At 35.4% G+C, this 14778-nt stretch overlaps 1 protein-coding gene across 2 annotated transcripts in view; it reads left to right on the forward strand.

Annotated features, from left to right (window-relative positions):
• TRDN (triadin) overlaps positions 1-3779 on the forward strand; it is a 304940-nt gene extending 301161 nt beyond the window's left edge. For both annotated transcript variants that reach the window (XM_060168337.1, XM_060168339.1), the window contains one exon: positions 3730-3779. In XM_060168337.1, coding sequence (XP_060024320.1) covers positions 3730-3764 — 35 coding nt within the window. In that variant the 3' untranslated portion in view covers positions 3765-3779. The remainder of the gene's footprint in view (positions 1-3729) is intronic.
• Positions 3780-14778: the final 10999 nt, after the last annotated feature.

Consider the following 14778-nt stretch of genomic DNA (forward strand, 5'->3'; position numbering starts at 1 on the left):
GAAGGCAGCATGTGGAAAAGATGCATTTTTTAAAGTTATATTCTCATTTCATTAATATTGAATTTTCTACTTTACTATAGGTTTCAAATAACCACTTGAGTATATTTAATGTGGTTTTTCTTTTACCATTTAAAGCAACAATGATCTCTCTTAGTAATGTGCTGGAATATTATTAGTGCTTTGCAATTTTATGCATTGAATTTCATCGTTTGTTTTCCACCGAACAACCAAAATTCAGGCCTGTGGTGCTGAATGTAAATGACAGTCCTAGGACATTTTGACAGAAAGTGTAACATGACATGCAGACTTTCACTTTCACCTCTGAGAGGTGGTGTCACATTAGGCTTTCTTTCCTTAAAGGGGGTCACTGTCATCTCACATATATCAGGAGAGCTACAATTCAAAAAATTCTTACTAAAAAAGAAATTAATTTTAGCAGAAGTCTTGTTAGATTAAAAGTTTAGCATATCTTCTTTTAGTAAACAGAGGGAGTCTTAAAAGTCTTTATTTAATATCCAGTCAAAGAGCGTCAAACAGAGCGATAACATCATGCACACTTAAATGATAAAATTCACAAATACATAGAAATTGAACAACATATTCTTGAAAATCCAATAGGTCAAAGAAGAAATTAAAAGGAAATTAGAAAATATCTTTAGACAAGTGAAAATGAAAACACAACATACCAAAACTTACGGAATGCAGCAAAAGCAGTTCTAAGAGAGAAGTTCATAGCAATAAATATCTACATTAAAAAAGAAGATGAAAGATTTCAAATAAACAGCCTAACTTCATACTCCAAGGAACTAGAGAAAAAAAGAACAAACTAAGCCCAAAGTTAGAAGGAAGGAAATAATAAAGATTAGTGCAGATTTAGACAAAATAGAGAATAGAAAAATCAACAAAACCGAGTTGTCTTTTGAAAAAATAGACAAAATGACAAAACTTTGGTTAGATTAAAAAAAAAAGAGTGAAGAGCCAAATAAATAAAATCAGAGTTGAAAGAGGAGACATTATAACTGGTGCTACAGAAATTAAAAAAAGGATCATAAAAGACTACTACGAATGTTTATATGCCAACAACTTGGACAACCTAGAAAATCTGAATAAATATCTAGAACATATGATAGCCAAGACTGAATCATGAAGAAACAGGAAATTTGAACAGACTAATAACAAGTAAGAACATAATCGAAAACCTCCTAACAAAGAAAGTCCAGGACCAGAAGGCTTCATGGTGAATTCTACCAAACATTTGAAGAAGAATTATTGACAATTCTTTTCCTGAAGAATTGTCTAAATAAAAATTATACCAGTAATAGTAGCACTTTTACTCTACGTAGCAACTGACAGTCTAACACTTTTCCGGTTGTGCCCATCAGGCCAAAATGCCAAGTTGATAGGATGAATGGAAAGGGGTTACATTTTGGAAAGAAAAGTAGTTGAGACTGCCAGAATTTGCTCTTAATAATTGGCTTTCCAAAATTAATGTATCCAAGTACTGTGAATTTTATTTCCTTCATCCAAAAAGTTAATGTACAGCAGTAATACATGTGCAACTATATGTATGTAAAATATATGGATAATTATAAATGTAAAGCCCCAATATTCCTTCCTTGGTATTCTCTCCATTTAAGCCCTCAAGAGGATGACTCACTTTCACTCTGCACGTTCATTTTTCTTGTCACTCCAAGCCACATTATGCAAATATTCTAATGTGCTTCTCTCCTTCAGGGGAAATTTTTTAAAATGTCATAGTATTTTATTTATTAAATAAATAATTAGTTTAAGTAAATTTAAATAAAATTGTTATTTTATTTTTCTTGTTCCATTTTAAAAAAGATTTAAATGTTTAAATCTTTAAATTTAAAAAGTTTTTCATATAAGGTCATCTATTATTTTTATATATTTAACCAGTTGGAGGATGAGCCATACCTATGACCTCTGACCTTTTATTCACGTAATTGATTATTCTCACTTCAAGTTAAAGAAAATGAATTCTGGTGCTCAGAAACATAAGTAGGAAAAGGTGACTCTCTCGATAAGGGAAAAAAACAAAGAATGTCTGCTTATTTACCTTGGCAAGTGATTTTTGCACAACTTTTTGAACCATTTGAATGCTGTAAAGTCAACTGGTTCATTACCTGAAATATATCCAACCAGCTCTCCTGCCATCTTCAAATAACATCACAGGACCTTGTTCTGACTGACTATTCTCTGTGTGACCTACAATATGTTCAGCCTCCTCCAATTATTTCTTACTTCTTTCAGTGCAGACTCTTCATGTTGGGAAGCTTCAGGGAAGGACAGAATAATGAGGCACACATAGCAAGGCATAAAAGAAAGATTAGATAAAGACAGAGTGACACTATCAGGAATGTGGGACATTGTATTTAGCACATACAAAAGACAAAGGATCACGAAAATGAAATGATGACAGAATGAGGCACAGAATATGTATGCATTTATTCTGTGCTGCAAAGAGAGAATGCCCTCTGGCTCATTTTGTGTTTTTACTGTCCACTCAGCAAACTTTCTTTGTGAGCATCAAAGTCCTACGGGAATCTTGCCAAGGAAGGGTTGCAGAATCAGGACTTAGTCATAAAGCATTGAGTCATGCATTAGTGTTTGTATTGCGAACTACAGCTATTTTAAAACTATACCTATAGAAGCTTATAAAGCATAATTGCTTTTCTCGTTGACCTAAAGGGAATAAGAGGTGAGAGAGAGACAGACACAGATATAAACACAAAGAGAGAACGGGTGTGAAATTACCAGATAATTATCTGAGGATAATGTACACCAATGTTGTGTATCTGGTGGGTCCATTCTAAATGACTTTTCCACCCATGTAAGGTTTTAGTTAATGGGACAGGGATTCCACTTTACATTTTGGTCTAAATCATCTAAAACTGAAACTTATAAATTTGATTTTCTTGGCATTTTGAAACCACATCTTAAATTGTTTTGTGTCAATAACAATTTTTTTTTTAAATATTTATGTATTTTATTTTTTTGGCTGCATCAGGTCTTCGTTGCGGCACACGGGCTTCTCTCTAGTTGTGGCAAGTGGGTTTTCTCTCTGTAGTTGTGGTGCTCCAGGGTATGTGGGCTCTGTAGTTTGTGGCACAAGGGCACTCTCATTGAGGCACGTGGGCTCAGTAGTTGTGGCACGCAGGCCTAGATGCCCCGCAGCATGTGGGATCTTAGTTCCCTGACCATGGATTGAACCCACGTCCCCTGCATTGGAAGGCAGATTCTTTATCACTGGACCACCAGGGAAGTCCCGATGTGTCAATAACAATTTTTGAGTGTTAGTATAATATTCTGGGGATATCTTAGTCACTGAGGCTCCAAAGATGAACAAGACAAGATCCCTGTCCTCAAAGATCTCACAGTACTTGGGAAGGAGAGCTGGGAAAGAGTAAAAGTGAAGTGGCCTCCAGTGGTGACTTAGACAAAGCAAACCAAAGGCTTCATCCAATCAATGGATATCTATGATATAGGTATTAGTACATGAGCGCTCAGGAAATATTTATTCAGTTATTCAGTCTAATCTCAGCCACAGATACATCAGCTAAGTGTCATTTCTCCCATTTCAGAAGGTGAGAAAATTAAAATTTAGAGTGTTTTAGATGCCTCACATTAGACCATTTGGTTTTTAAATAGGGAAATAAATTTTAAACTGAGATTTTTTTGTTCATTTGGTTTGTGTCTGTTTTTCTCCAGCTGCAGTGCAAAAAATGATCTCTTGCTTTGGATGAAGTTGGGCAATTACTTGAGAACATCATCACCTTGCCCCTTTATTATGCATGAAAGGATTCCTCAGTTTACAACCAAAGATAACATCGATTTAGAAACTCAAGCAGGAAAAACAGGAGCATAGAGAATGCATGAGGTTTCATAAACATATGAACATGGTTCAGTAAGAGGAAGGAAAATATTAAACAGTCCATGGAATATTGAAGGAAAGAAATGTAGGCAGAGATAAGATGAAAAGTTGTGGGATAGAGGCTGTCGGGTGTTGGTTCTCTGTGTAACTTCACCCAAACTCAGGACAGTTTTGTCTTTTGGAAAGCTGTGAACTGAAGACATTTCAAATCAAACTGAAAGATAAGCTTGTCTTTCTCACAGTTGTGTTTACCAGTGTCACAAAATAATGTGTCCACAGCAGATGAAATCAAATGCTACCTATTAAAACAGACCTCTTATTTGCAAAACACTTTCTCTTAAGACATAGTTAAGAAGAAACATGTGTTCCCTGACGGTTCTTCCAAATCCAAAATTGTGTAGCGAGCTGATTGGAGTGACAGTAGTGCTCTACCCCATCCAATAAAGCCTCATGCAGAGAACAAAATATGAAAGAGTGTGTGTGTGTGTGTGTGTGTGTGTGTGTGAGTGTGTGAGTTTTGCAAACCATTTGTTGTTAAATAATACAATGAGGACACAGTGAAGTGTAAATGTATATATGTATGTAATTATAATATTAGTGGATTTTCATCAAAAAATGCAAATGATTACTCAAATGATATAAAAATCATGGGTTGAGAATAAATTTATGAATATTACTTCATTTAATACAACTTTAATTGCTTTATTTAAATATATTTATATTTAAATATATTTTATTGAACATCTTAGTAGAAAAATATAAGAAAAATCATTTCAAATATCAGTAAAGAGACTAACATCCACTGTTGGCTTTGTGTCTGATGCTAAGTGCTTCACACGTAGTGTTCAATTTCATTTTCACAGCAATCCTTTTTTTTATTAATGTGAAAATTGAAGCACTGGAAGTGAATTGCCCAGGTCACACAGCCACCTGAGGTAGATTTGGGAGTCATGCCTGGCAATATGACCTGCCTCCTTTGCCAGCAGGCTTTCCAGATTCCCTCAGACCAGAACTCACATACAATTGCCTAGGGAAAACAATGCTGAAGTTCCTTTGTATATTTTATATAAATAGGTTTGGTGGCCTGCTTTTAAATGTAAAATCTTGCCACGCCACTAAATATTGACTACTACTCCAGCAGTGAGAAAGCTATCAATTTTCTATCCATGTTCAGTATATTTACCTAGTTTAACCAGATTAATTTAGGAAACTGTTTATACGATTCATGATTTAATGACTGACTGGAAAAGAATAGAAACCTCAGTGGCTTTATCGTTCATGCTAATTATAATCTTAATGACTCTGTTAGTAATTTGTACCTATAAGATGTAGCACGTGGCTTACTATGTAGTTTTTATGCATGAAATATTTTAAAACTTGCATTCTGTCTGTATCAACAGTAGTTATAGCAGTGTGCGTACAAGTGTTTAAGGCTTTGGAGTTGGAATAAATCAATATTCAAAGACCAGTTTTTCCACTTACTAGGGAGTACATACTTAGACAAGTATTAAGCCTCAGTATTATTATCTGTAAAGTGGGTGTAATAACAGTATTTACTTCATAGAAGTGGTAAGTGAGGATTATATAATTGTTCATTCGTGTAACAAATTTTGTGCAACAGATATTTATTGATCCCTAGTCTGTGTAGAGCACTGATCTAGACACTATCATACAGCAGAGAAAATGAAAATTCACCCCAGGACTCATGAAATTTGTATTCTACTGGGGTTAGAGAGCTAATAACAATGAATATTTAATATTATATAAATAAATTATAGATAATGCATATAATAACACTTAGTGCCATATATAAAATACAAAACATCATTAGTTGCAAAACCAAGAATTATTATTATTATATTTTATTACATATATAAGGCTTCTATGTGCTGAAGAAGCAATTTGATAATGATAACAAAAAAGATTGGGAAAAGAAAAATCAGTGGCATTCAGCTTCTAACTTACAAAGTATTTATAGTGGAGATATTCTTAAAAGAATGCACATTCTCGGGATTTATGTATTGCATAGATTTCTTTCTTTTCAATTTATAAAGACAGAACAGAGACTCCTAAACAAAGTTGATCCCCACTGCTGCCCTTCTCTAATTCAAGCACATGCATGTTGAAGTTTTGGTTGGCCTGCTTTACTTGAGAACACAGTGTTGATGACACTGAAAAATCATTAATGAAGCTCTCCTCCCCAGACCCACCAGCAATTAACATTTCATAAGTAAAATCAACTGCCTGGAAAAGTCAGTGCTGCATATGAAATGGCAGGCTGTCTGCTTCAAACACTCAGCTTGGGGATTGCTTGATTCTATGTTTCTGCAGTGCTTGTGAGTTAAGCCCAGAAAGGAAGGGCTCAAGTGAAAAATGTTAATGGAAACCAGATATTTTATTATACAATAATAATCAATGGTTAAAAATATTTAGCAGTATAGACGGGGTGAAAATAAAAGTTCCCGTTCTCTTTTCCCGGCTTCCAGATCTCAGTCTTCAGCATCAAATACTGCCCTTAGTTTCCTGAAACTTCTCAATGAAGACTTTTTTTTTTTTTTTTTTTTTTTTTTGCGGTACGCGGGCCTCTCACTGTTGTGGCCTCTCCCATTGTGGAGCACAGGCTCCGGACGCGCAGGCCCAGCCGCTCCGTGGTACGTGGGATCTTCCCCGACCGGGGCATGAACCTGTGTCCCCTGCATCGGCAGGCAGACTCTCAACCACTGCGCCACCAGGGAAGCCCTCAATGAAGACTTCTGACTAAACTTAAAAAATATATATATATATAGACATATATATTGTTGTTGTTATTTGACTATATATACATATATACATGAAATATGTCTATATATATATACATATATATTGTCATTTTTATAAGACTAAGAACAGGCATCCATATGTGACTCAAAAACTAAAGACACACTTCAGTAGAAATGCTGTCTACAAAACGAGGGCACCAAGTTCTTAGTGACCAAGTAGGCTAATAAAAGAGATGTCCACCTTAGAAATCCTCACCTATCAATTCCTGCTTTGCATATTCAACAGTAAAGTTCCCGTTCTGTAAGAACAAAAGAAAATTACCTTGAGAGATCATGTAATTTAAGTTCATGAGCATAATTTTAAAATAAGTAAGCTTTTTCCACACATCACTCTTAATTCTCACATCAATTTTACAACATTATTTTCTCCATTTCAGCAATGACAAAATTGAGACTTGAGGATTTAAGTAATGCCCAAGGTCACAAAACTAAGTAAATGAGCTTGCTTAAAAAAGCCAGATTATAGATCCAAGAGCCCCCTTTCCACGCTTCCCAAGAATTCATAACTTGTGTGGTTATCATGTTAGTGTTGTTTACATAACACCAAAAGTCAGTAGTTCTCACATCGTGAGAGGGTCCACAGCCACATGCATGCTGAATGATCATAAGAGTGGTTATAAAATTTCATGAACAAGGTAGAAGTTGGTTCTGATTGTATTGTGCTCATAGCTGATAAAAGTATTCCCCACAACTTTTATTTTTTACAGAAGGTCTTTTGACAAACATTAAGTCTAAAATGATTCCACTTCAAGATTACATGGCAGTGTGATTGACAGGGGAGAGAACCAGGTGTAGAGTGAGAAGCAAAACTCTTTCAAATTAGACAGCTCTACATGATGAGCAACATGCCTATGGATCCTGTCCTAGGACACTGAATGTTTATCTCTAACTCTAGAAGCATGAATCAGTTTTTCTAGGACTACAGATACACAGGAGGGAGCATTTCATATTTCTCTATATTTTTTGCTCTATATTTCATTGTCTATATTTGTTTTGTTCAGTCATTCATTCAACAATATTTATTGATCATACACCACGTGTTAGATATTTGACCAAATGCTGATATTTGAGTAGTAAACAAGGCACAACTCTTGCCCTATGGAACTTAAAATCGAAAGAGGGGATACAGACAATAAACAAAAATTAATTAAAAATCGTATAACGAAATTTTATACCACATTAAGGCACATAGAAAATATTAAAATAATGTGTGTCCTACCCGGTTAAGTGAATGCGTCAACTAAAAAGAGAGAAATATGTGCCAGGGAGTGTGGATGTGCAATAATAGCGCTGATACCACTTTTTACAGGATGTGCATTCAAGTGGTACAGGAAGTAGGGTGTGAATGGCTATGGAATTCTCTGTTACATAAAATTCTTCAGTTAAGCAAATGAGCTTTATAAAAACCTGTAACTCTAGGAAATAGACTCCATTAGGCTAAGACCCAAATAAAGCTGGTTAGCACTACCCCTGACACAAAGTCTGTACTCAGTAATATCCCAACCACAAGCTCACTTTTTCTGCGGTTTGAAGGGAGGAAAAATTGTAATGTACCAGAGCCCTTCTATTAATCAAAACAAGACTTTATGCCGAGAGAGGAGAACAATGAGGCCAAGGCAAAATTGTTTAAATAAGAGAAAGGACTGGGGAGCATGAAAATATCAGTTATTGCAGTTGTTGGGGTAGTGTCATGAGTTTTACTTGGATAGCTCAAAAAACTATGTATTTATCCTATACTGATATTAAGTTAGAATGCAGAGTTTCTAGACAAAAGCCATTGTCCTAGGAAATAAGAAAGCACAGTCCTTTATTTTAATGTGTTTATACTATTATACTGAAGTTAATCCAATTTATTTTATAAAATTAATAACAAATACTACTGAAAACAATAATTATACCAGTTTGAAATGATTAAATTAACCACCAGGTGGAGCTCCATGAATTCAACGTATGTAGTCAGAAGTAGAAAATCACTTAAATTGGTCAAATTAGGAAAAATTACAACACATTTTTTTTCTGAGCCATTTTGGCTAATTTCCTTATTTGCAATGCTTAGAGAATTTATGAATTATAAGAGATGGGCTCTTATTAAAGACAAAATCCCAAATTACTTGATTAGTATAAAACTTTTTAGCAAACTGGAATTTAAACCAATGTTGTTTGCTTAAGTTACTTTATAGTTTACTATAAATACATATTCCATTGTATACTGATAAAAGTATGTAACTATAATTGAAACTGAGGACAAATGAGAAAAATCTATTAAACCTGCCTATTATTCTATTTAGTACGGATTTTTTTAAATGCTTATTTTTTCCAATTTGTTTGTGTGTGTGTATGTGTTTGTCTCACCCCAGAACCTGAAATTAAAAAAGATGAAAAGATGTCCAAAGCAGGTAAGGACACTTTGTAAGATTTACATATAAGTATATATTCTGTTTATAATGAACAAGGCCAGTGTTACAATCCGGCTGTGTAAGGCCTTGAAATGCTGAAAACATTGAAAAACTACTTGTGTACCCCAAATATTTTAATTGTAATAAGCCATACACAAAAGTATGCTAAAATTAATATAGCTTCTGTTTTCTGTTAGCAAATTTCAGATACGTTTGTCAAAGCATTGGAACTGTTAACATATGCTGCTCCTCATTTATCTACTGGGCAACTGAACATTGTTTACAAAGTGCTAAGGGGACAATTTCACTTTCAGAGAATTTAGCCGGATTGTGACAAATGCCTAAATCTTATTCTTATAATTGGTTGAACCTTATGGAATCACCTGTACTCGAACATCTTTTACCTCAAAAACAGTAATTTCATACAGTTCAACATAACAGATTCAACTATTTTCTTTCCCGCTAATTAAATATCCAAATACTCTTTGGAGGAGTAATCCATTGCCTTACTGACCATTAATTTGAAAATTGGAATACTTTTACAAGAGACTTCCTGCAAACAGTTTCTGCGAGAAAGGAAGACAAGAGATTAGCTGGTCACTTTTAAGACAGGTGTTGAAAGTTAGAAGAAGAAACATCATAGAATAAAGTTCAGGGGAAAAAAAAGACTAAAATTCCTGAGGAAAACTCCAATTAATTACAGTCTTTCTAGGGCTAACCCTATACCAAATATTTTATATCTATATGAACATATTTACATGTCTGTATCTACATACGCAAAAGGTTATATCTATATCTCTCGCTATAGTGAAAGTGATACTATGTACATGCATTCATATCGTTGGTGTTAAAATATTTGCGTATACTAATTTTCACAAATTTTAACCTACATTTAAGTAATTCTTGCTTCATCCTTCTGTGTATAGGTTAAATAGTAACCCAAATTATTGTCACTTCTACGAAAAGTATTGTCAGCATATCAAAAGGGATTGTTTAAGTGTTTTTGTATTTTTAGTGAATGAAATAATCATTTTAAGTGACTTTATAAAATCTGAAAATATGCATTCTCTGGAAGATAAATGGAAAAATCAACAATTTTAAACAGTAAGAAAAATGCATGATAAAGACAAAATGATACATTGAGTCTTAACATCAAAAGTTATAATTGAACTTTAGATATATCTGAAGAAAAGGAAAAACTATGTATATAAATTACTTTACTGCTGTTAGCACCCTTACTGGGGTCAGCGAAAAATCACTGGCCAGATAAAAGGTGCATGATGTCACCCCTTCCTGTAAGCATAGCATTGTATTTTATGCTTTATTTTACTTTTGGTATATAATGGAAAATAGTAATATATGCACTATAAATTCCCTATTATTGGTTGACATTAAATAATTATGCCTGTTTTTATGTTATATTTATTTTTCTCTTCCTAAAAGGAAAGAGAAATCAGCACTAAGGGTTATTTTATTATAAAACATAATCAATTAACAATTTATTAACAACATATATTATACTAATATCACTGCCATATGTCAGGAATTGTGCTTGTTGATACAAAGTTTAGAAACAAGTGATAAGATATTGTTTCCATCCCAAGAGAATATGCTCAAGGACATAGACATGAACTATTGAAAGATGGCTACCAAATAATTAGTTACATTTGTGAAGAGTGCTCTAGGAGTCTAGAGAGAGGGGACATTCCTGTAGTCTGTGTCAATCAGTGAAAACTTCAGGGAGATGATGGATTAAGCTGGAATTTTAGGAATATGCAAGAGCGTCTGAGGCAGGAAGGTGATTATAAAGCATGGCAGAAGTCAGCTTTATAGTAGAAAAACATGAATTTGACTCTCTTTGCCACTTGCTAGGGGTGTGACCTAAATTCCTTAACGTTTCTGAGTTTTAATTTTTTTGTCTATTGAATACTCACCTGGTAGGGTTGTTATAAGAAATCCAGTTGATGTTAGCCATTTGGTTCAGATTCAATAAAAGGGAGCTCTATTTAGGAGTTAGCCCGGAGGCAAGGATGAGCATGGCATAAGCAGGAGACAGTGAGGAGAGGATCAAGGACCAAAGGAGATTCCAGGGGCGACATGAGGAACAGAAAATGGCAGGACTGCAGCAATGACGTCTGCCCATATGAGTAAAAGCTTACTTTTATAGTAATCTAAGAGTTATAAAGGTGGGAGAAATTGATAGGGAGAGGTAGAGAGGCAGCATTAAGGAAGTGAATTCTGTTTACTTTAAATATTATTTATAGCCATGAATAATATTCTGTGTGGAATTATTAGGAATTAAGTTTTTTAAATATCACAGGACCTAGCAACCCACTGAAAAATACTAACAGCATCTTGTTATATACCTTTTCAGTTATATGAATACAACAATCACAATCATACTCTCTGTACTGTGGTATCACTGCTCTGTAATCGTCAAGCTGTTTCACAGGAAAAGGCTGGAAACTGATGACATTAGCTGTATATGACTCTAAGGTCTCAAGCACGAAAAGATGAAGAAGGTGATGAAATGTAGAAGTTGCAAAGGAAATGCAGGTGGTGTGGACAGAGGTGTCCTAGAGACACTAGGAAATCGGGAATATTCACTCTGAATCCTCACACAAGGTTTTGTATCTATGAGCTTAGAGGTTTAGAGTTAGAAGCCAAAGGAGAAAAGGGTTTCTTCAATAAACAGAAAGACAGAAAAGAGAAGGGAATGAAAGACAGCTTCTTTGGAAAGTAAAAGAACTGGTAAAAAGGAAAGTGTGTTACCTGAAAGATCGGGACACACAGTGTATCAGTATCCCAAAGCCTGGACACTTTCAAGAAAAAGTAGAAAAATCAGCAGTCTCAATGTCTCAGGAAAGTCAAGGGGCATGATGACTGCAAAACAGCCATTATATTTGACAAAAATCTGTCATTTTGTGACCAAGTGGAGAGCATTTTTAGTAAAGTGGTGGAAGTAGAAAGAAGCTTAGAGGAATTAATAAGAGAATTTATCAGTAATAAGTGGACTCAGAACAGCAATTACTTTTTTCAGCAGTTTGCTGTTAAAAGGAGACAAGGGCTTCCCTGGTGGCGCAGTGGTTGAGAGTCCGCCTGCCGATGCAGGGGACCTGGGTTCGTGCCCCGGTCCGGGAAGATCCCACATGCCACGGAGCGGCTGGGCCCGTGAGCCATGGCCGCTGAGCCTGCGCGTCCGGAGCCTGTGCTCCGCAACGGGAGAGGCCACAACAGTGAGAGGCCCGCGTACTGCAAAAAAAAAAAAAAAAAAAAAAAAAAAAAGGAGATAAAATACTGTATTCCAGCAGGTGGAATCAATGAACTAGGTTTGTGGTTTCCACGTTTATGATAGGGTGGAGCATTCCAGGGAGAGGAGGAGTATGAAATCCGTAGGGAGATATTAATATGGAGAGAACTGCCCCAGATATGACAAGTGTTGGTATACACACTATAGGTGGAGGACATTAGCTTAATTATGAGGAAGAAATAAATCCTCCCCTGAGCTTTGTAAAAACAATGAAAGGATAGATTAAATTAAAGCTGAGTGTACATGAGGACGCTTCTGGTGAGCAATCTTTTCTCCTAAAATCTCTTCTGCAAAGGTGACCACTAACATGTCCGTTGCCAAACCCAGAGGATAGTTTTCTTGCTTCATATTACACTGACCTCTAGATAATATCTGACCATGTTCGTCATCTCTTACTCCTCAAAAAAAAAAAAAAATTTTCTTTGACAGAAACGAAAACATTTAACCCACAGAGTTAAAAATAAAACAACAAAAGATGACTACAATTTAAAAAACTGAAGCAACATTGTAGCAATTAGTTATTTTTGACATGGCATATTATTAGCCTCTAAATTCTTTGTTTTTTACCCCCTAATGAAAACGATGGCAAACAGAGCATGCATTTCATTAGGTAATTGGAGAATAGCTAAGTGTTCTTTTCAGGAAGCAATGGACATTAATTATAAGTAGTAATGTAATTAAAACCAAAAAAGACTTGCATAAGTAATAAGCAATAATTTACTTTTCTTATTTATCAAGGAAATTGATATTCATAAACAAAATCTTCAGAGTTCTGTAACTGCATTTCTAACTGCCTCATCAATATCTTCACATCGTTAATCTGCCTGGATACCACTTTGTTTTAAAATTGAACTCAATATCCCTTAACATTCTCTTTTCCTTTTGTTTCTTATCCCAAAAAATGGAACTCATGACTCAGAATTCAGTTACACTGACTTAAACGTCCGAGTCATTTGCAGCTTTCCCTTCTCTTCAGAACCCAACATCCAAGTACATACTAAGTTATATGTTTCCCAAATTTGGTCTTTCCTTTTTTTCTCTCTCGGTAAAAAGACCCTAGTCTAGTTCTCATCATCTCTTGCCTGAATAAATATACAAACCCATGACTTAATCATCTTGTTTCCATCTCCTCTTCAAAGATCTACCGAAGCCTATGCTAGTTACATTTTCTAATTGGGTATGTGTAGGGGCACAGTGTTAGGTTCATTGCCACTGCATTATATTGCCACTGCATTATACTGCCCCCAGCGTATTTCTTCATGTGGCTTCCATTTGTCTAATCCACCACCACAAAGACATTTTAAAAAGATCACCAATTCTGTGGATTTTCGTCTATTCAGTGACTTTTCAATATTTTCCCTTCATGTCAGGTCCATATCAAAAACATCTTACCTGTTTAACTTCCCTCCATTCTTTTTTTTTTAATATCTTTATTGGAGTATAATTGCTTTACAATGGTGTGTTAGTTACTGCTTTATAACAAAGTGAATCAGTTATACATATACATATGTTCCCATATCTCTTCCCTCTTGGGTCTCCCTCCCTCCCACCCTCCCTATCCCACCCCTCCAGGCGGTCACAAAGCACCGAGCTGATCTCCCTGTGTTATGCGGCTGCTTCCCACTAGATATCTACCTTACGTTTGGTAGTGTATGTATGTCCATGCCTCTCTCTCGCTTTGTCACAGCTTACCCTTCCCCCTCCCCATATCCTCAAGTCCATTCTCTAGTAGGTCTGTGTCTTTATTCCTGTTACCCTTAGGTTCTTCATGACATTTTTTTCCCTTAAATTCCATATATATGTGTTAGCATACAGTATTTGTCTTTCTCTTTCTGACTTACTTCACTCTGTATGACAGACTCTAGGTCTATCCACCTCATTACAAATAGCTCAATTTCGTTTCTTTTTATGGCTGAGTAATATTCCATTGTATATATGTGCCACATCTTCTTTATCCATTCATCCGATGATGGGCACTTAGGTTGTTTCCATCTCCGGGCTATTGTAAATAGAGCTGCAATGAACATTTTGGTACATGACTCTTTTTGAATTATCTTCCCTCCATTCTTGGCAACTTACTTTCCCACCCACCCCTTTTCTCTGTCTTTAAACACACAACATGAATTATCCAGCCTTGGTCTGTTTGCACATGTTTTCCTCTAGCATATCATGTGATAGCAATGTTTGTTGAATGGGTTTCTTCTAACTTTGTGTCTCAGCTCCTATATTATCTCTGCTGTGAGCTGTGCAGCCTTTTCCTTCTCAGAGGAGACAGAAAATCACTCAAAAGCCACCATAGCCACAGCAGATCAACAAAACTATCCTCATAGAAAGGGAGACATTGGTTAATGATTATTTTAA

This window comes from Lagenorhynchus albirostris, chromosome 12 (genome assembly GCF_949774975.1).
Source record: "Lagenorhynchus albirostris chromosome 12, mLagAlb1.1, whole genome shotgun sequence".
Taxonomy (NCBI): domain Eukaryota; kingdom Metazoa; phylum Chordata; class Mammalia; order Artiodactyla; family Delphinidae; genus Lagenorhynchus; species Lagenorhynchus albirostris.